This window comes from Zootoca vivipara, chromosome 10 (assembly GCF_965207765.1).
Source record: "Zootoca vivipara chromosome 10, rZooViv2.hap1.1, whole genome shotgun sequence".
In the NCBI taxonomy this organism is placed as follows: Eukaryota; Metazoa; Chordata; class Lepidosauria; order Squamata; family Lacertidae; genus Zootoca; species Zootoca vivipara.
The window spans coordinates 34,126,920-34,154,899 of record NC_142593.1 but is presented as its reverse complement, the minus strand read 5'-3'; the positions used below and the strand labels follow the sequence as shown (position 1 = coordinate 34,154,899).

Sequence of the window (27,980 nt, the reverse complement as noted above, 5' to 3'; positions counted from 1 at the left end):
CCCTTGTGGTCTCTTCCAACTCTATGATTCTAAACTGTACTTCATAAAGACACGACGGTCTCCACCCTGTCTCATTCCCAGGGAACACAAACCCTGCTTAAGTGCCAAAACCCCTGCAATCTCACTACTGCTCAGCAGAGATCAGGGTGGCCTGTTTACTGAGCTAGATCCGCAGAAAAAGTTCAATGTAGTTCCTGAAAGTACATTGCTAAAAAGTGGGTCACATGTTGGACTTAAACATTCCAGTAATACAGCAAGGTGTTTTGTAACTGTGTTCTTGAGTATATACCGTATTTTTCACAAGGAGACAAGAGTCCTAAACACACTTCCTAGGAAATATACGGGGTTGGACACAGTGAAATTTACTTCTGTTCTAAGTAAAAAAAAAAGCATCGGATTACACTGCAAGTGATGAAGAGCAATTTTCTATTTTACTCAGTGTTGTGTTTTTTATGAGCCACTGTGGTTGGAGTGTTGGAGTAGGCCCTGGGAGACCAGGGTTCGAATCCCCACTCCACCATGAAACTCACTGGGTGACCTTGGGCCAGTCACTGCCTCTCAGCCTGACCTACCCCAAAGGGTTGTTGTGAGGATACATTGGGGAACTGAAGAACCATGCGCACCACTGTGAACCCCCTGTCATCTGGGAGATAATAGAGCTTGGATTAAAACTTTGTTCATTCATTTATCTTCTGTGGAGTCATGTGTTTCAAATGATCAGGCCTATGTACTCCAAGCCAGTGCAATAGTAAAAAAGTGATCCTAGCACTGGCCTGAGACTGAGTTGTCAAGCCAGGCACAGGGTTGGGGTGAGGAACCCTAGGCCTGAGGGTCAAATGTGGCCTTCCAGACCTCTCTATCTACTCCTTGAGGTCATCCCCAGGTCACAACACCTCCACAGCCACATCTATCACTGGCTTTACTTCACACCCTCCTAGTGTTTTTCCTGGCTGGAACTGTATCCTTGAACTCCTTGTAACATGTCGTTGAAGCTCAGAGCATGGTGAGGACGCCAACATTGCAGATTCAATCCCCATATGGGACTGCTGCACATTCCTGCATTGCAGGGGGTTGGACTAGATCAGGCATAGGGAACCTTGGCTCTCCAGATGTTTTGAAACTACAACTCCCATGATCCCTGACCACTGGCCCTGTTAGCTAGGGATCATGGGAGTTGTAGTTCCAAAACAGCTGGCGAGCCAAGGTTGCCTATGCCTGGACTAGATGATCCTCAGAGTCCCTTCCAGCTCTACAATTATATGATTCTATGATTATTCTTGTTTGCCTGGATGGAGAATAGAGGTGCATGTGTATAAACAAGCCTACTGTACCAAGGTAAAATTTACATTTATTGCCCCACCCATCTTTGCCTTTGGCCCCACCTGCCACTATCATGTGTGCTTGCCTTGAAGAGAATGTCACTCTCGAGATAAAAAGGTCTTGCACTAACTTGTGTTGATCCCGACTCTGAAATTAAGCAATTGAATGCCATTTTCCCACCATTTTCTATGGTGGGACAGTAAACTATATCCCCAGATTGTTTGGAAGGGGGAGGCAGAGCTTTTTCCAACTATCAAATAATGGATGGCAATTTCACAGCAGTTTGCATCAAAATGACCAAATCTATTCCACAGGACTGAGCTATTAAGGCACAGGTTGGATATGTAGAACTGAAGAAGCTGAGACCAGTCTTTTTACTGCTAAAGCAGAGAAGTTAAAAGTATGGTTCTAATAATGAACATACATTTTACAAAGCCACTTTATTTTGCATTACAGTGAGAGTAGCAACTTTATGATAAACTTGATAGAAGTCTGACCAAATTGTTTTGGAAAATATATTCTATATTAGATTTATTTTGGAAGATATATTACATTGTGAATGTACTATGTATAAAATTATTTTAAAACATTTGATAATTTATATAAACACAAATATATATACCATTTATAATGTTTGGAAAATGTAAACAAGAAATTAACATTACTCTTCATAATCTTTAATATTTGATTGGTAAAATTCCTTCACTTAAGAGCTAAATATCATTTTTCCTATCTTTATGAGATCAATTATTGGAGAATTAGACACACAGGCTGGATTTATTTGATTATACAACTTCCTACCCTGTTTTTATTACATTGAATCTGTTACACTTCTCTAGTCTTACTGAATTAGTCTAGTTGACTTCACTAAGTGCATTGCCTCCTTAATCATTAATTCGGGAAGTCAGAGCCTTTTGGACTATTGCGCTGAAAACAGTTTCTACAAAGCCACAGAACAGAAAATGTTCCAACAGTACAATTTATGTCTCTCCAAGGGCTCTTGGATATTGATAACCATAAACAAGTTTTAAAAAATCTTTTTCTTCTTATTCAAATGAGGCATAGTAGCTCCCCCATATCCAAGGTAAAGATTTAGTATTAAGATAATTTAGTCTAGTCTAGATGGTACATGAAGTTCTGACTGCCTATGGAGAGAGAGCAGATCTCCTGTTTAAATTAACTGGAGTTAGAATTTTCGTGTGCGTAGTTTGGTGTGTAGATACTTCAAGTGCTTGAAATGCAGGGTGCTAAATATACTACGACTTCATCACTGCCTGCAATAAGCTTTTTGTATAGCACAACAGAAGGTGAACCAAATCTTAAATCTTGGCATTACTGCTCCAATCACCATCAGCCCAAATTTAACAAGGTTTCATTTATGAAGCATATCTGTTCATTACCAACTGAAAGCTCAATCCTTCATTTTTTCTTTTCTATCAAAGAGCTATTAAAATGACTTTTAAAGAAGTCAAAATATGAAGTAAAAATAAATAAAATAGAAAAATTCCTTCCAGTAGCACCTTAGAGACCAACTAAGTTTGTCATTGGTATGAGCTTTCGTGTGCATGCACACTTCTTCAGATACCAATCGTGTGCATGCACACGAAAGCTCATACCAATGACAAACTTAGTTGGTCTCTAAGGTGCTACTGGAAGGAATTTTTCTATTTTATTTTTATTTTGTTTCGACGGCAGACCAACACGGCTACCTACCTGTAACTAAAATATGAAGTGTTATTGTAAGGCAAATAGCTGATAATAAAATGGTGATCTGAATAGTGTAAAAGTGTCTATAAAATTTTTACACAAATGTAAAGCCTGCATAATCCTGAGCAATGTACTTTATATCTAAAGTATTGTACTTTAACAGTGATGAAAATGTCCTTAAAATAAATAGTATTCATTTGAAAAAACTTTCTATAGTATACTTAGAATTATTTGACTTGGCTTTTTTAGATGACGACTGGGGAACCACTGTTCCAGACCTGAAATGAAAGAAAAACACATACCATTAAATACATACCATTAAATTAATTAAACAACTGTGGTTGATAATGATGTGCTTTAAACCACACTGACCTGTCCATCAGCTGACATCACTAGTGACAGGGCTTTACCCTGCAATAGTTCAAGCAACCCAGCATTCCTGTTTAACATTCTGAAAACTGGAGCTTCAAACAGGAGTGGGGCTATTTGTCCTGCCTCCGACCACCAGTTGGAGCCAATACCCAACCCAACCCAATGACTGAATCCAATGACCTTGCTCTGAGAATGGGAAAGAGAAGCCTGTATTATTCAGTCTCCTTTCTCCTCTGCCCCATCCCCTGCTGTCACTGCCTTTTCAAACATTTAAAGGTTTTTTTTTCCTCTCTCCCACTGCCACTTTAAATATTCAAGCAGGTGATGCCAGTTGGCTGTGAGGAGAAAGGAGACTACACAATACAGGTTTCTTTCTCCTTCCTTCCCTCACTGCTGCTGGCTTTCTCAGATTTTTAATAGTGCTTTGGAAGTCTCACCATGCTTCCCATTTAAACCTCTGAGTTCAGGAGTTTAAAGGGAGAGTGTGGGGAGGCTTGCAAAGTCGTGCAAGATTTTTTGACAACCCACCAGTCAAGCATGTGACACCATAGAGGTGTAATGCAATTGGCAGGTGAACATCTCAGCTCACCTGTCAAATTTGATCTGTGAAGCCAAACCTGATAAGGATTTGGTCTGTGGCGTCAAAAAGGGTCCCCACCCCTGTTCTAAATACTCAAATGTTTACTTGGCACACCCAGAGCTTACCGTTTGGTTCCTACTGTGAAATTTGTACTATTCTGTCCTCTGTCCAAGATTCCTGAAGAAAAATGAGGAATATTCACAATGTTTTAATTGAAAATAATAATAGATTCTGCAGGAGGTTTATATGGTAAGTGGGAACCCAGGGTTTGGGGAGTGGAACTACCATACTAGGTAGAGTCTTAAGGGTTATTCATAATGAATGGGAAGCAAACTTCCCATTCTAGGTGGTCCTCACCCAAAGTAGGGTTGATGTAACCTCCAGATTGATGTAACTTCTAGAGAACATGGGCAAATCAATAACCTGGCATAATTTATTTTATATCTTTATATATCCTAAGTTCATCAGAGTTCATGAAGCAGCTTTAAATAAGCCTATTTCTTCATAAAAACAGGACATGGCCAACTCCTTTGCAATGTGAATTAGTTTGCTGTACCATATTTGTGGTACTAATGTGTTCAAAATATATTTTGCATTTTTTTAAAATGAGTGATAAACAGAATACTCACCAAGGCTTTTTGACTCTTCTGTCAACTGCTTTATAATTCCTTTGTTCAAACAAACATCCACATGCCTGTTAAACAGAGCAAGGTCCGTTGTTTTTTGTTCTAAATTGCAGACTGGGCAAACTAAAACCTTGTTTTCAGTAGCATCAGGAAAACATGGCAACTTAATTTCCGAAGAACTGGGCTCTTCAAAATATTCTTCTTTTTCCACAGATAAGACATTAGAGGAAAAATCCTGTTTTGCACATGTATCAAATCCAAAGTTACTAGAAAGGCTACACTCACTCTCCCTACTGTGTTCATCATCTTGCAGCTTAGGGAAAATGTCTGTGCTTCTGTTTGTAGCATTATCAACTATATCTGCTGACTGTACTTCAATCTGTGGCTTACTTGTTTTATCTTTCTGACATTCTTTCTTTTCCATGTCTACAGACAACTCAGTTGTATTCTGCCATGATTTGCTGTTATCTACAATATCTTCTTCCAACGTTCCACTAAGGCACCTGTCAATATGCCTGTTAAATGCCTCTAACGTGCTATCTTGATGTTCTTCAAAGCAAACAGGACAAATGAAGATCTGATGTTCACCATTATTCTCTGCTGGTTCAACTGACATCACCGATGACTTCATATCTTGTAGATTCTGCTTGTTTGGAGACATATTTAAAGAAGCTGCTTGATTAGTTTGCTGTCTTGTAGCTCGCTTTTTATTGAAAAAACTCTCCTTCTCAGAAGCATTTGGAAAAAATTCCTCTTCCGATTTCCTAGGAAAGAGCCCGGTGGTACTGATATGTTTTCCAGGCTCTAGGAAATTAACAATGCTTTTTTGCTGATATTTCTTTTCTTCTTCATTTAGAAAACCTGATACCCGTATACCTGAATATGGTAAATAAGCAGCATATAGTTGAATGGCAACAGAGTTTAAAAGTCTCATCAAAATGAATAGAACTTAAGTACAGTGGTATCTTGGTTTACGAACTTAATCCGTTCTGGAAGTTTGTTCTTAAACCAAAGCGTTCTTAAACCAAGGCATGCTTTCCCATAGCAGTGGGGGACTCAATTTACAAATGGAACACACTCAACAGGAAGTGGAACATGTTCTGCTTCCAAGGCAAAGTTAACAAAGCAAAATACCTACTTCTGGGTTTGTAGTGTTCTTAATCCAAGTTGTTCATAAACTAAGCTGTTCTTAAACCAAGGTACCACTGTACTGTATATGCAATTTGGACCAGAATTACAGTCTTGATACACTATATAAATTGAAAATGAAACTCTTGCAAATAGATCATTTTACTAACCCTCGCCATGAAAGCCTAAAATCTACATGCTATCCAAAATAATGGATTTTAGAGTTTTTAAAACATTTCTGCACTTCAACATATATGCTGCCAAAGGAACGTTTCTTATAAAGTAAGAAGGTTCTCTTGGGATCTTGATTAAATATTAATCAATATTTATGAAAGAAAGATTAAAACTCAAAATAAAGTGTTCCCAGTGCCCACAATTAGGAAAATCTTATGCAGCAAACATTAATAGGTTAGCATGCCTTATTTGGAAATCTAGTATGTGCATTTACTGTCTGTGTTACTGGGAAATTTTGGCAAGAAACAGCAGAACAAGTTACATGGTAAAAGGAAGAAGAAAAGTATTGTAACAAAGGCCATGAACAATAGACATGAACCTATAAAATTTCCTCATCTCTTGAATTCTGTAGCCTTTTGCTAACACTGCCTGAAGGTTTTCAGTGGCATCTCCTTAAACATGATGGTATACTTTCTATTCTTTTAAGTGAAAGCTGAGGTTCAGGGAAATCAAATTCTGCATAAAAATCCCCTTGCGTACATTGGTAGATTCAATTCATACCCATTGTAGCACCACACTTCTCCATTTTAGAAAACCAAGTAAACCTGTTGCCAATGTTGTTTGAAAGGAAGATGTTGCATTTTTCAAGAAAATATACAATGTTGTATATTTTAAGAAAACATTCTAACAATTCATTTTACTACAATATCGATACTTGATGTTTTACAACAACATTAAGAAGGGAGGTGCAACAAGCAGCACAGCCTTTTCCATCCAACACCTATGTTGCACATAGAATTCTAACCATCAGTAAAAAAAATTAAAGTGATACTTACCCATCAGTCGCAGACGTAAAGGTTGTGGGGCCACAGCCTCCGTTTCTGACCGAAGCAAGTCTTTAGCAACAGCAAATATTTCTTCTTCAGTAGAAACTGCAGACATTACTGTAGTAGCTCTTGTTTTTACTTCAAAGTTTACATTCTTCAACTTTAAAGTTACAGTTCTAGCCTATTAAAACCAACAGAATTTTAGGACTTTTTCTGAAATGGGCATACCCTGAGATGATAGATCTAGCTTAACAATAAGGCAATCAAAGCCGTAGCAGTGAACTTTTCACAATTATATATAATTAACTTTTCACAAGCATTTCGTGTTCTTTTTCATCTTATTTGGGGCTGCCAAGCAACTGATCATTCAACTGTCTTAATTTTGTTCAGTCATAGAATGAAAAAGAACTATCTGCATTCTTCTATTAGTCACATTCTAATATGACCAAGGAATAGAAGCTAGGGAAGGGCTGTACAAACAGGAGTAGGCTCAATTCCTAGTGGGCTCATGTAGGGTTTTAATTCCTATAAGCATTTAGTACCACTATGGCAATACACTTTTACTAGATGCCTCTGAATGTTTCTCCTTGTGGTGCCATAAATGTCAAGATTAGGCAGGGTAACTGAAGTTCATACAGTATACAAGTTTCTTTAATGACAATGTTTGCCTTGGGTGGCATCTATTATGAATTAGATGAGGAGGAATAATGGTATACCCTTCAAATGTTTGAACATTATATGCTTGGCCAGAGCAAAACCACAGGCAATCAATTACTGTTCCTTCTTCTGCTAATTAACAGCTTTTACTATAATATCTGTTCTATGCAAAATTACTTGGTGAATTGATTTTAAGAGACACAGATTACTTTAGGCTAAACAAATTCTTGCATAAATAATTCATATTACCAGAAAAGGCTAAAACAAAAATACCTCCCATGTAAATACTGTACTGTAACAAGGGATGCAGAAGATCTGAGTGCTGACATTTTATAGAAATTTACCCACTTTAAGTCCTTCCTTTTTCAAATCCTGAGCAAGGTCACTGCAGAGTTCTTGACACAAGCTGTATTGTTCTGCAGCACTTATTTCATTAAATGTCCTATGTGCCAAAAGAAAACCAATCACAATCATAGCAATGACTAGTAATAGTCCATCCTCAAATAGCATAGAGAAACTTGACCTTTTTTTACTGATCCATGTAATAAAAATATTAAGGTTTAAGCTAAGCTGAAGAAATTTGCAAAAACAAACAAACAAACAAACAAACAAACACCTACTGAATAATAAAGGCTTAAGAACAAATGGAGTGTCAGAAATGATGTTGGGTTGGATCCGGGACTGCCATACTGCTCATGCAACAGACTTTGTTTTTTTGCAGTTAAACTTTCCCACTTTTTCTCCCCTGCACCCACAAAATCTGCTCCAAAGGGTTGGAGGACCCTCTGGAGCAGATGTTGGCACTGTGCACAGAAAGGAGAGGAAGGGGCATGCTGTTGTGTGAGCAGAACATTGCTTCTGCAGCACTGAACACAACCCTAGGTTGCTCTCATTCCCCTCTGAAATTAGTGGGAATCAAGTTAATAATGACTTAACAGTTTACAATGATTTCAATGGGACCCAAGTACAACTCCATTGGCCTAGATCCACCCCATTATGGTAATTTTCTCTTGATTTTTTTTTAATCTTAGAGATTTTGCACAATTATTCTCATAAGGCCTTATAAATCTTGTTTTATAAATGTTTGAACAGCTTAAGGAAAACTAAACTTCTGAGAGTTTATTATTATTGTTGTTGTTGTTATTATTATTATTATTAAAATGCAAATCTAACATAATTGAGCATTTATCTATTGGAGACCTAGGCATTCTTCTGGAAGACCATTCTTTGCACCAGATTAAAACTGCAAACAAAATACTCGTTACTGTTTCAATAAAATAGAGGGGAAACAGCTCAATAGGTTTATTTTGGAACAGTAATGAGCATTTTATGTCGCATTACTAATTTTCAAGAAAAGATGGCTTTCAGTACAGTTCTCAGATTCCCTAATTGCAAAAGACTTGTTTATGCTAGAATCACATTTTTATCGCCAAGAAACCAAAAATGATTTTTCCTTAAGCAGAAGAAGCTCCACATTTTGTGTGGTAAGCATGTTAGTTCTATATACCCTAGTGGGTTTTTAATCCTGCTCTTCCTCCCAAAAGGAGCTTGGCATGGCAAACAACAAAACAGTGAAATCAATACAAACGTTCTAAAAGCCAATTGAGCACATACCTTTCAGTGCTCATGCTTTTTCTTTCTCCATCCCTTTAAAAAGAAAAAAATAAGTGTTTGTGTCCAGGTGTGTTTATTTAACATTTATATATAATGATTTATCACCATTATTACAAATACAAATATACAGAACCCCACGTCCCCCCTCCCCCCCAAAATCATAATCACTATAGCTGGATAGGATCCAACAGGAATAAAATCATCTGTAATTTAAGTTTCACCAGTTTTGGTAAGTTGTCAGTTTCATAGTGCTCTTGAAAATGCACTTAGAAGAGCACAATAAAATTGAAAATGTACAAAGACTCACCAACTAAGCTTTGTTCATTGAAAGATGCTGGGCAGAATTCAACACTGTGTAAACAGAAATCACCATCCTCTCCCCTATTCTGCAGCCCCTTGTACGTACCCAATACAGTCATACCTTGGTTTAAGTATGCCTCGGTTTGAGTATTTTCAGTTTAAGTACTCCGCGGACCTGTCTGGAATGGATTAATCCACTTTCCATTACTTTCAATGGGAAAGTTCGCTTCAGGTTAAGTACGGACTTACGGAACCAATTACACTCATACTTCGGGTTAAGTACGCTTCAGGTTGAGTACTCCGCGGACCCGTCTGGAACTGATTAATCCACTTTCCATTACTTTCAATGGGAAAGTTCGCTTCAGGTTAAGTACACTTCAGGTTAAGTACAGCCTTCCGGAACCAATTGTGTTTGCAAACCGAGGTACCACTGTATTTGCTCCAGAGGGTCCCCCAACCCCCTGGAGCAGATTTTGTGGCTGTAGGGGAGCAGGGAGGAGGAGAGGGAAAGTCCCGCTGAACAAGTGGAAGTCTGTTCTGCTTGTGCATGGGCAGCATTGGACACAATCCACTATTTTAAAAGGATATAAATGTATGTTGCTATTTTACAGTTAAGGATCTTAAGCAGGGCTGTGAAAGACTTCCAAGCTCAAGAATACTGTGGGAACAGTTAGAGGAAACATATTATTGACTTGGCTTTGTTTCTTTTATGTAACAATGTTACAAGCTAACAAAAGATTTATAAAGCATATAAAATGAACGTAACTCATTCACACAAAATACCTTTCTAAATGGGTGGAACTCAAACCAAGTGAGATTTCCAAGAAATTACGCCAAGATGTTTCAGAGAAGAGAAGAGAAATTAGTGCCCTCTGCTGGTAAAGTTCTGAACAAGTCACAATGTTCAGAGCTTTAAGCATTTTTTCTGTTACTTTTCCTATGCCAGGCACCTGGAAGAGAGTTAATGCGCACTAATAAAACAGTGAACTTCCTGGAAAACAATGAAACCATAGTTTACAAACATTTCCTCTGGAAGTGAGAATATTAATCAATCATAGTTATTTCCAGTGATTAAAGGTGGACAAGGTTCTGAGATTTGGAGCACTTAACATAAATAAATTAGATAAGGGGAGCATGTGCTTAATTAATTAACTTAAAACAGAATTTTTAATAATAATAATAATATTGAATAATTATATGGCCCTGTTGAGTTCTGTCCATGGCTGGTGAACCTATTGCATTCTTCTGCATTGCAGTTTGAAGAATCTCCAATGTTCAATCAATTAGAAAAGAGGCCACCAACCTTTTTGGATCCATGGGCACATTTTGCATTTTAAGAAGGTAGTGTAGGCACCAGTCACAACATGGTTGCCATGGGGTGTGGCATAACACAAAACTAGCGAGCACACTCATTGCTGCTTAATGCCCCCCCCCCTTGAACAACCACATGCACACAGTAAGTTTTGTTCTGATTACACAATATGGATTTCACACACACACATTTTTGTTGCTAACAACATTCCTAAGTACCAGAAAAGATATACAAGGTGGCCACACCATTCCTTTTCTCTCCCTCTCCCCTTGTTGAAAAAACCCTCTAGGGGCTAAGCAACTGCCTGCTCCACTTGGCTGGTGAGATAATATTCCTTGAGCAAACAGGGTGATGCTCATTGCTTCTTCTCTCCTCACCCCAAGATTTTGCAGAGGGAATCTCTGTGGGGCTAAAGCAACTGCACGCTGCAACCTTGATGTGGCTAGCAGGCAAATAATCACTGAGCAAATAGAGCAATCCCTGTTACTGCTCCCAAACTCTGAGAAAATAAAGCTCTCTGTAAGGCTAACTGCTCTCTGCCTGCTCCACAAATGGCCATTGTTTCTTCTGCCACCACTCCCTCCCTCCCACAATCAATAAAGCCACTCCACAGACTGAAACAAGGAGAAGCAATTTAATTTACAGACACCCCAGGTTGCTTCAGAGAGAGACCCCAAAAAGGCCTTCAAAGGTGCTGCATTGGTGATCCCTGAGCTAATAGATTCAGCTGAACTGTAAAACAGGTGCATTCAGATAGTTAAGAAATTTTATCTATATATATAAAAATGTAAAAATCGTGAAACTGTGTTTTCCACTTTTCTCCGTAACCGCTTGACCGATCGTCCTGAAATTTTGACACAATGATACAGTCCACTCCCCGAGCATTGTTGGGGACAAAAATCCCTCAAATCACACACCTGGGCAGGTATAGACCTGGTTTCCCACCAAGTCAAACAGCGCCCTCAAGTGGCGTTATACCCTCCTCCACCCCTCCCTTCCTGTGAAATCTAAGCCACACCCACAAACCAAATGACATCATCAACCAAGCAACTGAAACCACCAAGGCGGCCATTATTAGACCCCTAGGCGGCCATTATCAGACCCCTAGGCTCCTGTCAGGCAAGGGTTTTTACTTTACAATTTAGCACCACTACCCCCCCCCCAAAAAAATCCCCCACCAAATAACCAACATTGCCAAGTGGAGGTAGGGGCCTGCCTGGGGGTGGGATGGGGGGCTGAATAGGGAGCAGGGATACGTAATGGGTCAGAACAGGGTGGGGGGAGACACAGGGATGAAACCTCCCCTCTCCACAGTATCTCGCCTCGACTCAGGGGGATCTGAAGGGGGGCTATTACCCTCCATTTCACAGACTAAAGCACAGCAACACGTGCAGGGCCAGCTAGTGCTGTATAAAATGCATATATTCTACTGTGTTCAAACTCAAGCATAATTCCAAAAGCAAAGATTTACCATTTACTGAGCAATATCAGTGCTTAAATTGAAAGAGAAAAAAGAGAGGTTTCAGGGCTACAGCTTTCTGAAGCTGAATATTTATAGAAGCCCTTGATCTCTGTACCTTTATTGGGGCCAGCTTCTTCAGACTGAACATTAAGAAAAAACAAATGAACAGACAGGTTAGGGGAGACACACACACAATGCTGTTGAGCTTAATGATAATAGCCCAAACTTCAGATTTTAGTAGAGTAGACTATGCTAGTACAGTGTTACCTTGGTTCTCATACGCCTTGGTACTCAAACACCGTGGTTATCACATGTCGAAAACCTGTTTTTGTTTTTGAGGCTTTTTCGGTTAATTTGTTTTTGTGACTGTGTGGAACCCAGTTCAGCTACTGATTGATTGATTGATTGATTGATTATGTGACTGCGGAAATGGATAAAAGCCCCCCATCCAAACAATGAGTGTCATCAGTACAGGTAAAAAATAATAATCTTAATTTTTATCATCTACAATACTGTCTTATTAATTTTATAGTACAGTACATTGATTATTGCTTTTATTTTATGGCTCAATGGTCATGTTAGATAGTAAAATTAATGTTAAATTGCTGTTTTAGGGTTGTTTTTAAAAGTCTGGAATGTATTAATCCATTTTGCATTACTTTCTATGGGAAAGTATGTCTAGGTTTTGGAACACTTTGGTTTTGGAATGGACTTCTGGAACGGATTAAGTTTGAGAACCAAGGTACTATTGTACATATATCTGATGACGGCACCCAGCACGGCCAGCCAAATTCTGGGGCCCACCAAAGCCCACTGACATCACTTTTTCTTTTTTTTCAGGGATGTTATAGGGAAGATTATGATGGGTGGCTGTAGGCTCAGCCCGTGCTTTGCAGCACACTTCCATATAAAGAATAAGGAAAAGGAACTTGCCCACTGCTGTTGGGGAGGGGGCAGGCACAAGGGAGTCCACAACTCAGTCTGCCTAGAGCTCTCTCTAACCTGTTAGCATAGCCTCCAACATTTCAGATGAAAATAGACACATTCCACATGCAAGGTTTATTTTGCAAGCTGCATCCCTCTGCTATGAGCACATTGCAGAAGGCTCTTAAATGCTTGCAGTGTTCATTTGCTCTGTACAGTTTTATCCTCCACTGAAGACAAGAGGATGATTGTTACTTTGGTTGAGTTGTAATAGGAAAACATAATGGGTTGGAAACAGAGAAATACATTTGGAAGGAAGAGAGCAGGTGACTTTCCTGTCCTTCCTCTCAAGCAGTCCTCCAGCACATTCACTAAAGATTTGTTCACCTCATTTTCAGTGATTCCCCCAGGCCACTTCTGTTACAGCCCCTGAAAATAGCTTTTCAGGGGTGTTGGGACAGGGTGGTGGTGGCTGGAACAGAAAGAGGTGCAGGAAAAGACATGGGCATTTATCTGGAGCCAACCTAATACATTAGCAAAAGCACTGCACTGCATAGTGTTTTAGTATTCAAATGTGTATGCTTTCTGTGCCCTTAAATATATACAGTACAGTATATATATTTCCCATTTTGGGGATTTAACTTCTAGAGACTTGCGGGAGGGAGCTAAACCCTGAATAATGACAACACGAGTACCTCTCGCTCACATTTTAACATTTTTGCATATGTGCCAAATGCAGAAAAGGATCTGAGGTTACATCAAAACTACTGGGCAAAAAAAAAATGCAAGCTCTCTCTTTGGCAGCAGTTACTCTAAAACTGATCGGAACACAAAAGTCCTTTGTAAGGTAAAGAGCAAAGGCAAAGAAAAAGTGGTAATCTTTATTTTAGCAAAATCAGAGTTTAATATAGCACATGGGATAGAATAAACAGAAGTCAAACTAGATAGTATTACATGCTGGCAGAAAGCATATTTAATAAATTTCATCTATATGCAAAGTTCTTTCACAGCTTGATCACTTTGTAACTTTTTGGCTGATCAAATAAAACGTATTATAACTAGCCATACCTGATTCTTGTTGATTTGAGCTACCCCAAATGTTTGTCTTATTTCATATTTCTCAGATTTTTATAGCACTTCCTAGCAAAGTACTCAATGCAGTTTTTGAAAAGTCTAAGATCATAAACAACAGAACCATCATGAAACAACAAAAAATAAAAATATTAACAGCTTTGATTTTCTTGGTTCATGCTCTGGATAGAGAAAAGAATATAACCTACAGATCAAATTATTAAATTAAATAAAGGGTCCTCAAAATCACAGGTTACCATCACAGCAAGTAAGAGGAATCTTACTCTTTGGAGGGTATAAGAGTATTAGTCACACTGTGATGTTACAGCATAGCATTTTCAGTGTCCAAGTGTAAATTATTATTTAAATGACAGGCACAATATACTGTATTCTTCATCTCCAGTGATGTTATGAGGACCAAGAGTTTCCCAAGGCATTTACTATATTGCTCACCAAATAGTAACAGAAAACACTACAGGTGTCGGTCACATTTTCCCAGCAGGATTCACACAGGTATCATCAGTATATTCCTGATGTGGGAAGTCCTCAACCAAAAAGGATCTAACAAGAAGCCATGGATGGCACACATACCCCTTAGAAACTGAGAAGTTTTGTATGTTCACTCAAACCTTGGCCTAAACCTTCACTTACTCAAGTCCAATACAACAAATGGAAAGGGATACAAAAATTAAATGTTATCAGTGTATTTTGGGAGCATCCATTCCCTACTCCCAGAAAGCATTCAATTTTACAACAAAATGCACACAATTTTATATTCATAAAATTCATACTTCATTAAAGTATAAAACAGTAAAGGGTTAAATTTAGATGCAAAGAGGGTTTAAGACAGTAAACAAGTCTACCAGCAGTAATAAGGATGACAACACTGAATAATAAATAAATCAGCTCACCTTTCTAATGGCTAAATCTTTGATGAAGTTCATCACAGCTTCTCTTTCTGGGGGTATTCTATATTGACCATTCGGTTTATTTTTATCACTACACATTTTTGCTAACATCGTATTTGGAGCAATGCCTAAGCAAGCAAACAAACAAACCAACAAATGTCAAACAAATACAAAACGCCAACCTGCTACTTCTGCTCCTAACGATTTTAGAAATAGTTATGATGAGGTTTGTGTAGTAAACAATAATCATTTTGTTTTCAGTTGAATTTGTTTTCAAATATATATATGCAGATCCTAACAAGTTTGACTGTAACAGGTCCTATGGAATTAAATATGTATGCCACTGTTCATCCAAAGACTATTGAGCAGTTCACAACGTAAGAAAACATATCTGCAATCTTTTCTTCTGTCATTGTAAAGTCTCTGGACTAAAACCTTCCTATCCACACCCAGCAACACACAAGAATGTGAAAGGAACAAACAGGAAGAAGAACATTAATATATGGCTCCCAACCACCTTAATCTGGCCTTGAACAGTGTTAATAGGTCATTGAATAGCCACTCGGGGCAGGCGCACAGTGTATGCCTCTGAGAGCAACAGGGTGGAGAGGGAGCCTGCTGTGGCTTGCCTTGCAAAGTGGCGCAGAGGGTGCACTTGCACGCTCTAGCCCAGCCTGGGGGGGGGGGTCAAAGCTGCCACCAATTCTCATCTTATTTGCTCCTGAGTCCAGCCTGACCTGGGAATGGAGCTGCGGCTGGCTGTCAGCGCTGGGCCATTATGCGAAGAAGCTGTCTCTACAACTCCCTTGTGTGTCGGAGTTAGGCTCTGATGCACAAACCTGTCATGGTTGTGCCTGGTCATGGCCCCTCAAAAAAATGTGCCCGGGGCCGGGGCCCACCCACTCACCCCACTTCAGTGGTACCTCGGTTTATGAACACAATTGGTTCCAGAAGTCTGTTCATAAACTGAAGCGTTCATAAACTGAAGCGAACTTTTCCCATTGGAAGTAATGGAAAGTGGATTAATCTGTTCCAGACGGTCCGCGGAGTACTTAAACTGAAGCGTTCATAAACTGAAACGAAGTTTCCCACTGAAAGTAATGGAAAGTGGATTAATCCGTTCCAGACGGGTCCGCGGAGTACTCAACCTGAAGCGTACTTAACCCGAAGCATGGGTGTAATTGGTTCTGGAAGTCTGTTCATAAACTGAAGCGTTCATAAACTGAAGCGAACTTTCCCATTGAAAGTAATGGAAAGTGAATTTATCCGTTCCAGATGGGTCTGCGGTGTTCGTAAACTGAAAATTTGTAAACTGAGGTGTTCATAAACCGAGGTTCCACTGTATACCACTTTGTATGCCATTACAGAGTAGACCAAGTTTAATAGCAAGGCTTCTATGATGTTGATTAAAGCCTGAAGAGTTCAGGACTTTCATTTCTTGAGGATGAGCACATGACTCTGATACAGCAGTTTTAGCAAGTCAGTTATTTTTTTCTGTAAACAGAACCTGTGCATTTCTTCACATAAGAAGGATCTTGTGAATCTACTTTTAAACTCTTGAGATGTACTGAAGAAGTAGTATTTCTAATAATATAAATATACATTTGTTTACCAGCACTGGCAGTAAGTCTTGTTTTTTGTTCAATCCTAAAGCGAATTTCCTCCACCACTTCCTCAGCTGATGCTCCAAAGACAACTGGCTTTATCTGAGTTGTTGACTGTTGGTGTTGTTGCTCTAGGTGCAGCAGAGAAGGGTGAACAATCTGCTTATACATCAGAATATCATCATCAAACAAGACTGGTGAACAGTCATGTGTATCTTCACTCAAATTTGATTCATCACATGTTGCTATATTCTGCTTGCCTCAGAATAAAAAGGGTCAGAAGCTATCAGAATTCTATAAGCAAAACTAATCTCATTTGCTAGTTCCCTTACACAAAAAGTCAATGTCACCTTCCTTTTCTCTCCATTTTCCAAGCTCTTGTAAACATTTTTTACAAACAACACAATAAAACTCATTGTTATTACTGTACTGCCAAATAAAAAATTTCCTTCAGTAGCACCTTAAAGACCAACTAAGTTTTTATTTTGGTATGAGCTTTCATGTGCATGCACACTTCGTCAGATACACTGAAACAGAATCAACCAGACCCTTATTTATATTCTGTTTCAGTGTATCTGACGAAGTGTGCATGCACACGAAAGCTCATACCAAAATAAAAACTTAGTTGGTCTTTAAGGTGCTACTGAAGGAAATTTTTTATTTTGCTTCGACTCAGACCAACACGGCTACCTACCTGTAACTGTACTGCCAATTACCCCAAGGCTGGAAAAACTAAGTCCTGCTACTGCCCAAACACAGGAGTATGTTTACTACATTTAAATGAGCAACATAAAAAATGCAGATTAAACTGTGTACATTTACATAGATAATACTTCTTTAGATAAAAAATAAACCCTTTCAGCATTTACTTCTTATATGGTATTAGTCACTTTCAGTTCAGGTTCACAATAGGATTCACTCCAAGCCCACATATCAAAAAAGCATCATCATGCATCTGTACGTTGCTTTCCCTAGCTAAACTATGCTCAAAGTGGCTCACAAAAACACTGGAGTAGTTTACATAATAACATGCTTCTCAATTATTTTGACCAGTGTAACTGTTGTAAGAAAACTGTGTAAATATTGATTGAGCACCTGCTCATCAGTTACAACTGAAGCTGTTGGGCAATATGATACATTGTATACAGTTGGAGTGTCACCCTGGTAATTATTAAACACTTGGTCAATGCTCAGCAAGAATGCAGTTAGAAAATAACCTCTTCTGAATAAATTATGCCACCAACTGAAATGAAATGGGGAATCTCAGGCAGAATAGCATCAAGAATTCACTTGGAATTCCAGACTGTGACATCAGACTATTGATCCATAGCTTACTACTTGTCTCAACTTTGATAAGAAGTTCATAGGGCAATGTGGGGCCTGACAGCTGCAGCACTGAAGAGAAGCATGTGAGCAACTTGCTCCAATGAAATCTAGGACTGGACTGAAGCTTTGTATTCCTCCAGCGCCAGATTTACTTCTCCCAGACTCTGCTCCTTCGTTGAGGAGTTTAATATCTTAAAGGAGGAGACCTTTGGCCTGGAGCCTAATATTTCTCATTCTCTCAACCAATTCCCTACAGGTTCAATGACTGTGTTGACAGGTCAAAATGGGGATGTGCAAAGTCCCTAGTGTGGAGATGGATGTTTCCTAAGGAACAAAAGCTTCAAGGGTACAGACTCTGTAATTTGCAATTCAAAGGGCTGTGACTCAAAATCTCACAGTCCAATACTCCTAGGTCTGGTCATAGTGCTGGGGGATTGTATCAGTTTCCAGCATCTCCTCCTCCTGCTGCTGCTGGATTTATTAATCTGGCCAGGCCTGCAACATCTGAACTGAAGTCAGAGCCCAGGCAGCTGCTCTGGATGGGGGTTGTGACATTTGCTTCTATGCAGTGTTCACTTGGGTGCCAACACTGTTTTGAAAAAGTGATACCCTGAACATTTACCGTATTTTTCGCTCCATAAGACGCACCTGACCAAAAGACACACCTAATTTTTAGAGGAGGAAAGGGGGAAAGCTCCGGTTTTTTGAGCATCAGCTGAAAGTTGTGCAGCTTCTTTTGCAAATGGGAAAAGCCCCGTTTTTGGGTGGATCAGCTCAGTTGAGCAGCTTTTTTTCAAAGGGGGAAAGCTCCATATTTTTGAGCATCAGCTCAAAGTTGCTGAGCTTACCTTGCAAAGGGAAAAAAAATCCTGTTTTTATGGGGTTCAACTCACAATTCTGCAGCTTCTTTAAGAAAGGTAGCTATTTCTGCAGTTTCCAGACAGATAATCTAATCAGCCAGTCACATGTCGCTGCAGCCTCCTTCTGCAGAACATTCAACAATGAAGGCCTGGGCAAGGGGGCGGGGCCTGGAAGGGAGCTAGTGTCCCTTATCTCCCTCCCAGATCTCTTGCAATCAGCTGCTGAGCAGGTTCTTTTCAACTGCCTCTTTCCTTCTTATTAGCCTTTAGCTCTTCCTATTAAAAAAAAAAAAGCACAATCTGCTTTTCGCCCCTGGGCGATCCAGCTCCAGGGACCATGCATTCGCTCCATAAGATGCACAGAATTTCCCCTTACAAAAGTGTGTCTTAAGGAGCGAAAAATACGGTAACACCATGAGACTTGTCAGCAAACTATTGCTCTTTTAACGATGGCTGCAACTCCCCACTTCAGGAAACATTAATTCCACTAGGTTTAATTACAATTGCAATATTAAAAAGGAAACTTCATTGGTGATTTCCTAAAGTGTTTCCACTAAATTGCTTCAAGATTAGCATTACATTATTAGCAAGCAGCTAATAATTACAACTGATATTTAGCCACATTATTTCCTGACTTAGCAAGTCATAATATAAAAGCAAGGTAAATTGTTCTTTTGGTCTGGCAGTTCCAGATAATTGCTTACCATTTAGAGCAGAGTTGTATGTTTTGATGAAATGCTCCCTTTTGTCTTCAGGCCAGTTCTTTCTTTCTTCCAAGTACTCTGTTATGTTCAAGTAGGCTTCATCAAGCCCCATGGGCATAAAGTGGGAATCATATTCAGCAAGTATTTCCCTAACCTTGGTAAATATAATATTTAAAAAATGTAAAGTTGTGCTGCTATAGCAAAAAACAAAATTTTAAAAAATCATTTGAAGTACCATGCATTTAGTCAATACCAACACTGTATCATTCATTCTTTTAAAATTCCATTACGATTGATCAATACTAGAAGAATTTTAAATCATAAATAATTTATTGATGTTCCAAATTTGTACTGCATATGGTTCACAGTTAGAGCAATGGCGCTAGAAACAAATGTAAAGTTATTTACACAAATGTGTGAATGTAATTATTTTACTGTGTGTGAACCTCTTTTTAAGATGAGATTTATACACCAAAGATAAAGTGAGAGATACTTGTTGAATTTTGCTACTTGCAAAATCAAAACCAATTTTCTTCAAATTTAAAAGGAAGAAAATGGTTTCCTTACATTTAAAGAGAGAATAGCGGTATGTTAAGTAAGCACCCATTTCTTCTAAGAGTTTATATAGGTTGACAGAAAAGAATGATAATCTCAAATGAGAATGCTATTCAATACAACATTATTAGGAGGTGCTAATTGAGGAAATAAATTTCCTTATCTTAAGGTAGGCATCCCCCAAACTGCGGTCCTCCAGATGTTTTGGCCTACAACTCCCATGATCCCTAGCTAACAGGACCAGTGGTTGGGGGAAGATGGGAATTGTAGTCCAAAACATCTGGAGGGCCGAAGTTTGGGGATGCTTGTCTTAAGGCTAGGTCTGTTAGAAGGAATTCACCCAATCATGGGGAAGGAAGAAGTACCTTTCCCTCCTCCTTGATTACTTGGTTAAAAAAAATAAGGTAAATGACCCCCTGGACGGTTAAGTCCACTCAATGGAGACTATGAGGTATGGTGCTCATCTCACTTCAGGCCAAGGGAGCCGGCATTTGTCCACAGACAGCTTTCCGGGTTATGTGGCTAGCATGACTAAACTGCTTCTGGTGCAATGGGACACCATGACGAGTGTTAGAGCACACAGAAATGCCGTTTTATCTTCCCGCCACAGCAGTACCTGTTTATCTACTTGCACTGGTATGCTTTCAAACTGCTAGAATGGTAGAAGCTGGGACGGAGCAACGGGAGCTCACCACCATCATGCGGATTTGAACCGCTGACCTTCCGATCAGCAAGCCCAAGAGGCTCAGTGGTTTAGACCACAGTGGCACCTGTGTGTGCCCCACAAAACTATTACGTTTATCAAACTATAATGGCATTTTTAACACTTTACTTTTTCAAAATTAACAAAATTAATTAATTAAAGCATGAAGCTTAACAATCACCATTTGCAGTTCAAGGAACACATGTAACCAAATAAAATCAGCTGATATCCTAACCATGTCTACTCAGAAGCAAGTCCCACTGAATTGAATGGGGCTTACTCTTGGGTAAGTGGGGTTAGGATTGCACTCTAAATGTATGTGCATTCTGCTGTGGAAAGAAATTACGTACCTCTTTACTTACTTCTTCATATTTCTTAAAGTTTAATGGCACTATAGTAAGATGTGGGCAGAGTTTCTTGGCAATAAACCCAGGCATGGCTGCACGTACCCCAAATCTTCTAGCATGATAATTTGAAGTGGACTTAAAAAGACAACACATACTTTAAAATCATGCACTGAAGCCATTTTAAATGGCTTGTACATTGCAGTCAGAATACAGTAACTAATTAGGTACAGTGGTGCCTCGCTAGACGAATTTAATTCGTTCCACGGGTCTATTCTTATAACGAAAAATTCGTCTAGTGAATCCCATAGGAATGCATTGAATTTTTTTGAATTTTCTTTTTGCCCATAGGAACGCATTAATTGAATTTCAATGCATTCCTATGGGAAACCGCGATTCGCTAGACGAATTTTTCGTAAAACGAATTCGTCTAGCGAGGCAACCTCCGCTAGAAAAATCATTTCTTTAAGCGAAAATTTCGTCTTCATTAATTCATTCATTCGTTCATTAAGCGAGGCACCACTGTATGCTTAAGTCTCGTTATATCTATAAGACATCAATTACTAGTTAAATATGAAAACTGCCCCCTATAATATGTGATGAAGTGTATCTTTTGACATATGACACATGACCATACCTGGGTGGAATCTACACATATACCGGTATTTAAAAAACATTGTGAAAATGCTTTTTAAAAAAACATTTTGAAAAATTCATTAATTTTTTGCATTGCTCACCTTCACCATCTAGTGTCACATTAATATATTGCACTTTACCACACATTTAAAACATCTTATTTGCAGCTGTATAGCTGAGTCCCTGGGCAAATGTAGAATCGCCAAAATTAGGGCAAAAGAAAAAAGATGGCTATTTGCAGCTGACCTGGAGATCTAACTAAGCATTTTAAGAAATATTCTGTTAGTATCTTAGGATCTGGCCTAGGTAAGTTCCACTCCAGAAATGCAGCAGTTCCAACCAGTGGTTCAATATAAGCTCAAAGGGGGCAAGTGTACCTAAATATACCAATATATTGAGCCAGTATGGGAAACCTCATTCCTAAGTACCAAATGTGGTCCTCCATGCCCCTCTGTTTGGCTCTCAGACTCCTCCCAAGGCCACATTCCTCACAGAATCTATTTTGTACCTTTAGTATTTTGGCCTGGATGAAATGTGCCCTTGAACATGCCTCTTGTTTGTCCAGCTGGAGGACTAACAGAGGCATGTGGCTTTGTATAGAAACTTTGTTGTTGTTTAGTTGTCTAGTCGTGTCCGACTAAACCCACCATATAAAAGTGATATTTGTTGCTCTGCCCACTTTTGCCACCGGCCCCACCCACAAATGTCTTCTGGCCTTTGGAAGGTTACCCAGAAAGATTTGTAGTACTCAGGCTGAAAAAGGGTTTATTACCCCTGATGCAGTTAGATTGTTTGTCTATGGCTGTATACACACTCTTGATTATGCATTCAGTGTACTCCCACCACCGGTTTGGGAAGTGGTATACACATGACATTTGCCAAAATCCACGCCTATCCTGTATCTGTCTTTTTCTTCCTTAGGAAACACTGTGTTTTGATGTGTTTTCCCCCCAAGCAGCAGTCCAAATTAAGAAAAAGAGTGACTTACCTAGCTATGTTTTAAGCCAGTATTACGTACATTGCCAGGTTCAAATCCCCACCTGCCTTAGGTGAGTCACTATCTCTTGCCTAACTTACTCTACTGGGTTTTCACGAAAATAAATGGTGGTGAGAGAACCATGCATGCTGCCTTAAAATTACTGAGGGAAAATGTGAGATTAAAATGTAATAAACAAACAGCTTGAATATCTCTTTAGAAACAAGCTAGTTGGACATATCGGGGGGGGGGAGAGAGAATTGTAGCAAATGTTATGTTCCACCATACCAGCATACTCATTGATCCCACTGCTATGGGCTTGTCCCTCAATTCAGGATTGTCTCTCAGTTCAACAGCTGCATAAAAGGCATCCATGTCAATGTGTACAATAGTACAGCTAAGATCACGGCTCTGATCTAACTTCATTGCAAGCTTATCCATCTGCACATAAGTAAATATATACAATTAGATAAAATTAGATAACTTTTCTTGTGGCATACAATGATTTTTATCAATATAACACTCTAAAGGAAAGTAATATAATATAATATACAGAGACAAATAGAAAAGATATTTTGGTAATCTTGCTGTGCGGGAAAACAGTATCTGATTTGGCCAAGACTATAAGAATAGCTTTGGCACTTTAGACATTAACTATTTTAGGACTGCTTTACACACAAAGATAAACAATGTAAAGACATAATGGGCCTTGCTTCATGACCTCCCCATGCCATTACAAATCATTCAGTTTGCAATGATGTGGAATAAATGACATTACAGCTTCTAATCAATGTCCCAAGTCACTGAGGTTTGTCTTACAAAGCAACCACCACGTGGCTTCTATGCTACTTTTTGTTGTTTATCGTGGCATGGGAAAATGGTAACTGTGGTACCAATCTTGCACTCTGTGTATGGGGGAAAGAAGGGCTCAGAGTAAATCATATGAAACTCTAATATAAACTTAGTATGGCTATTTTATTTTATTTATTTAAGCAATTTATGTAATGCTTAGCTACAATATAGTCTCTAAGCAGTGTACAAGAAATACAGTACAGAAGGAGGGGGGGTTAAAGCTTCATCTAAAATGCCTCCAGAAACAAAGAAGGCTGCAGTAGGCAGAACTTCAACAGGAAGAGGGCCTATCTGACCTCAACGGAAAGGGAGTTCCACAACATTGGGCCTACAATACTACACACACGGCTCCCTATGAATATAAGCCATGCATCTGAATTAGACCGTGGTGGTATATTGATATATCATCCAGGACCGGCATGATGGCAGCTTCACCTGGCGGTACATCGTGGGTGAAACCGACGCTGCTTCTGAGTCCCTCTGCTGCCAATGCCGCTTTCAGCATTGGGCCACTGGTAGCAGTGGTGGTTTCACCCGCTATCTTTAAACAGCTCCCACCCACCCAGCTGAGCAAGCCCCAATGCCTCAAGCGCAAGCATTCCTGCCCCCCAGAAGAACCTTACAAAGAAGCCCTGAGGTCCCGCGGGTGAGCAGCAGGGAACTTGGGGCTTGCTCAGCTGAGGGGCGGGAACCCTCCTTTTCCTATCATGGACTTTGGGTGATTTATACATAAATCTACTTGTTGATAATATATAACATATATTTATGAATATGAGCATAAGATATTGAATATAATCACAGATATGTATAGCTTTTGAAGTAAGGAGGAACAATAATATAAATTCCTCCCAGAGTTTTTCTATTCTGTTTTCCTTTTGAACTACCAAATCATTATATTAAATCCAATTCCAAAGAGCTCCCAACACTGCATAATAAATAAAATAAAATAGCCTAAATTTGAATATATTTTTTCTGTATCTAAACCACTGATATTTACAGATTTTCTTTCCTCAGTCAAGGGTCAAGATTGCTGGGAAGGTATGTAGTACTGACCTCACTCCTCACTCCCACAATGACAAGAATAGAAATTCAACAATAGCTTCTGAGAGCATTAAAGCTGAAGGTTAGCAGACTTGAAAGACGAGTTGAGGCACTTCAGAGGTATGCACATTTAGTTTGGTCAAGAGATTGCTTCACATATCATTCAGGTTTATCAAACAAGCCTCTATTTATTTAAGTGGTAATGCTTTGTCAAAAGCAATCTTAACTGCATGTTTATATATCAGGCTAATACCATGGGTGGGTTGCCTAAAAATACTTTCCTCTCCTAAATGAATCAATTTTATACATATTACCTTTATCTGTGCTTTCATAAGCTGTTGGTCTGTTACTTTACTTTTTAATTTCAGGATTTTTTCAATTCGCTCATTAACTTGTTGATCCTTTTTCAGCTCATTTTCATAAAATTTAGAACCCTGCAAAATAGATTTAAATTATTTAATATCCATCATTAGCCTTATCCAGTCTAGTGCAGTTTGATATAATCCTTACATAATTATTTTTAAGTTGTAGAGAACATTAAAAACACATTTTAAAAATTTAGTTAGCCCCAGTATTTGTTACACCAGCTTTCAGGATGCCAGACATCACAGCAGTTAGCAGCAAATGAAGGTGGAAGTGGAGTCACTCAATAAAAATTATATGAAGATGCAAAAGATGCTGCCTGAATATTAATCTGCATACACATTTTGTTTGTGTGATGATGCGTTACTTTTGATAAGCCACTGAGCAACATGGTAAAATGTTATAAATATTGCACTAGGCTAGCATAATGTTACCAAACACAACATTTCATAGGCATTGCAACATTACATCTGTGTTACATGCACAATATTCGAAATTTGCACAGAAGGCAGCAATTTTAAAAAAGCAATTAATTATTTGGCATGTCACACTGATTAGAAATAATAATTCAGCTTCATTTTAATTTACAGCGTGCCTAAAATTTGATAAGCACTGCACAGAGATTAAAGATGAGTCAGTACTTGCCTGCAGACATAGTCCCTTAATCACAGATACACATCACAAAAAATGGATGTGGCGGATACCTTACCTTCTTCACTAAACAATAAAGCATGCTAGTAAAAACCCTACAGTTTTTATTGAATGTAATCAATACCTGTGAATAGCTAAGGCATTTGTGAGAGTTTATACAAACAAACCTTGGAAGCTTCCATTATGATTTTGTTGATCTTCTCCTTATCCAGCCCCTGCATTCCAGCTTTGTTATCATTGAGGCCCAGTCTAAGCAGAAGTCCCTCTCTGGGAGAAGCATTGCCTTTATCTGCATTTTCCATTGCACAACCAAGTGAACAGATTCTCAGTTCTTGCCCTGAAAAAAACAAACTGCATAATTCTGCTACATGTACTACTGACATTATCACATCATAATGCTATAGTACAAGAGAGGGAAACCTTTTTATGTGGCCCATGTGGCTGTGGCAACTCTTCTGCTACTGTGGCAGTCTCAGCAGAGCTATCAGTTGTCTGAAGTCTGGCCCTTTCTTCCCTCCTATTCAGCTGTGGTGAGCAGTTATTAATATCAGGAGACAGCCTTGCTACAAAGAATTGTGGGTGTGAAATAGTGACTACTGCTGCTCTATGAATGCTCAAAAGTGTATTCAGTGCTGTAATGGTTAGGTTCTACAGCACTCATTAGGAGCTGGACTCCCGCTCACTCCATTTGCCAGCCCCCTGCTATTCCCCTATTCCTCTAGAGTCTAGAGTTTCCCCTTCCCACGCCATGCAACTACCAAGCTTGCTTTTCAACTTCCCAGTCCCATATATGAAGCCACTTCTATTCTATTCTGCAGCCCTGCTTTGCACCCCTTTTCACCTTCAGCCCCCATCTTCATGCTTCCTCTCCCCACTCCTTTTTTGCAATCCCCTGCACACAAACCACCCCATGGTAACTTCCTGCAACATCCTCCTGTCACACAATGCAACTACTAAGCACCCTTTTCACCTTCTACCCAACTACGAAGCAGAAGAAGCGTGTCTCGTATCCTCAGGGTGCTGCCAAGATTCACCTTTACAGTATACAGTATAATGTAAATAACTGTACTTCATATTATTATAGATTTATGTTACTTTTTGAATGGATTGTACACACCTTTAGAACCATAGCCCATAAGATAAAAATAAAAATAGGAAAAATAAGTCAACTGCATTGGAAGATTTTCAGTACATGAATTTCAATCTGCTAAATTTCTATGGTAACAACACAGAGCACAGGCATATTTTCTATACTACCAAAGTTGGTAAAGTTCAGTTATGATTATGTTATTTAATAATGTTTATACTAAATTTTATCCTATCAAATTCTTCATTCTAATGAATTCAAATTCTTTGAAGTAAAATAAAAAAATTCCTTCAGTAGCACCTTAAAGACCAACTAAGTTTTTATTTTGGTATGAGCTTTCGTGTGCATGCACACGAAAGCTCATACCAAAATAAAAACTTAGTTGGTCTTTAAGGTGCTACTGAAGGAATTTTTTTATTTTACTTCGACCCAGACCAACACGGCTACCTACCTGTAATCAAATTCTTTGAGTTTTCTTCAAGTGCAGTACTAATCTTTATTTTATAAAGAGGTATCCTTAAAGCAGATTTTAGCTAACTATTAAAGTGAAATTCAATTCAGCAAAAGGCATTCACCAAAGCTTAAGGATCATCAAACCACCTCCATCTATATCTGGGCTCCTAAATACAAGAATCCTACTAGAGAGGCACTGTTTGTATCCACTCATAAAATCCTTTGGAACAATCAAGAGCATTCTTTCCACTCAATAGAGCTTTTGCGATTTTTAAGAGCCCTGGTGGAACACAAGATTCTTGTCAGTTTTAAAAATACTGTAGTAATAATGTCAAGGAGAAAGTGTGATTAGCTTGCATGTGCTCAGGAGCTTAGGATGATTGGTTTGCCTTAGGCTCTTTCAGATGAATGGCTAAAACTACAGTATGTATTGTTGTAGCCTTCATTTAGCACTGAGAGCAAGTGTAAGCATCTTAAGCACAGCTTGTAATGCACAATATCTTATAGTGTACAACTGAGTATTTTAAATCATAGACTAGTAAAACTGAAATTCTAGGCATAATTTCCTTCAAATGGTTGTAGTTCAGAGTGATCTTTTGATAACATTAATCTAGGCTAGCATTTTTCAATTATGACAGGTTATTCAGATTATTTTGGTTCCATCAGAGCTGACAACAACTTGAATACAAATCCTTCAGGCTTCCCTCGCACCCACACAAAAAGCAGGCTAACGTACCATTTGGCATATACAAATGTGGACGGAGAAAATCTTAGCTTGAAGCTATAGGGAAAGCAAGGCTTAAAATGCTTTAGAAATAAGATAATGTTGAAGCATCAACAAAT

At 38.9% G+C, this 27,980-nt stretch overlaps 1 protein-coding gene across 6 annotated transcripts in view; it reads right to left on the bottom strand.

The window, feature by feature from the left end:
- Positions 1 to 1,745: 1,745 nt before the first annotated feature.
- POLK (DNA polymerase kappa) overlaps positions 1,746 to 27,980 on the bottom strand; it is a 33,188-nt gene continuing 6,953 nt past the window's right edge. For 3 of the 6 annotated variants that reach the window (XM_088652985.1, XM_035099499.3, XM_035099496.3), the window contains exons 2-15: positions 25,765 to 25,934; positions 24,898 to 25,017; positions 22,979 to 23,131; positions 21,085 to 21,216; positions 19,477 to 19,630; positions 16,595 to 16,717; positions 14,986 to 15,110; positions 10,089 to 10,255; positions 9,006 to 9,038; positions 7,740 to 7,833; positions 6,744 to 6,915; positions 4,609 to 5,481; positions 4,105 to 4,156; positions 1,746 to 3,305 (exon numbers count right to left, since the gene is read on the bottom strand). In XM_088652985.1, the coding sequence (XP_088509111.1) occupies positions 3,221 to 3,305; positions 4,105 to 4,156; positions 4,609 to 5,481; positions 6,744 to 6,915; positions 7,740 to 7,833; positions 9,006 to 9,038; positions 10,089 to 10,255; positions 14,986 to 15,110; positions 16,595 to 16,717; positions 19,477 to 19,630; positions 21,085 to 21,216; positions 22,979 to 23,131; positions 24,898 to 25,017; positions 25,765 to 25,899 (2,418 nt within the window). In that variant the 5' untranslated portion in view covers positions 25,900 to 25,934 and the 3' untranslated portion in view covers positions 1,746 to 3,220. Of the gene's footprint in view, positions 3,306 to 4,104; positions 4,157 to 4,608; positions 5,482 to 6,743; positions 6,916 to 7,739; positions 7,834 to 9,005; positions 9,039 to 10,088; positions 10,256 to 14,985; positions 15,111 to 16,594; positions 16,718 to 19,476; positions 19,631 to 21,084; positions 21,217 to 22,978; positions 23,132 to 24,897; positions 25,018 to 25,764; positions 25,935 to 27,135; positions 27,290 to 27,980 lie in introns of those variants that run through there. The other 3 variants (XM_035099497.3, XM_035099500.3, XM_035099502.3) reach the window with 3 other exon arrangements.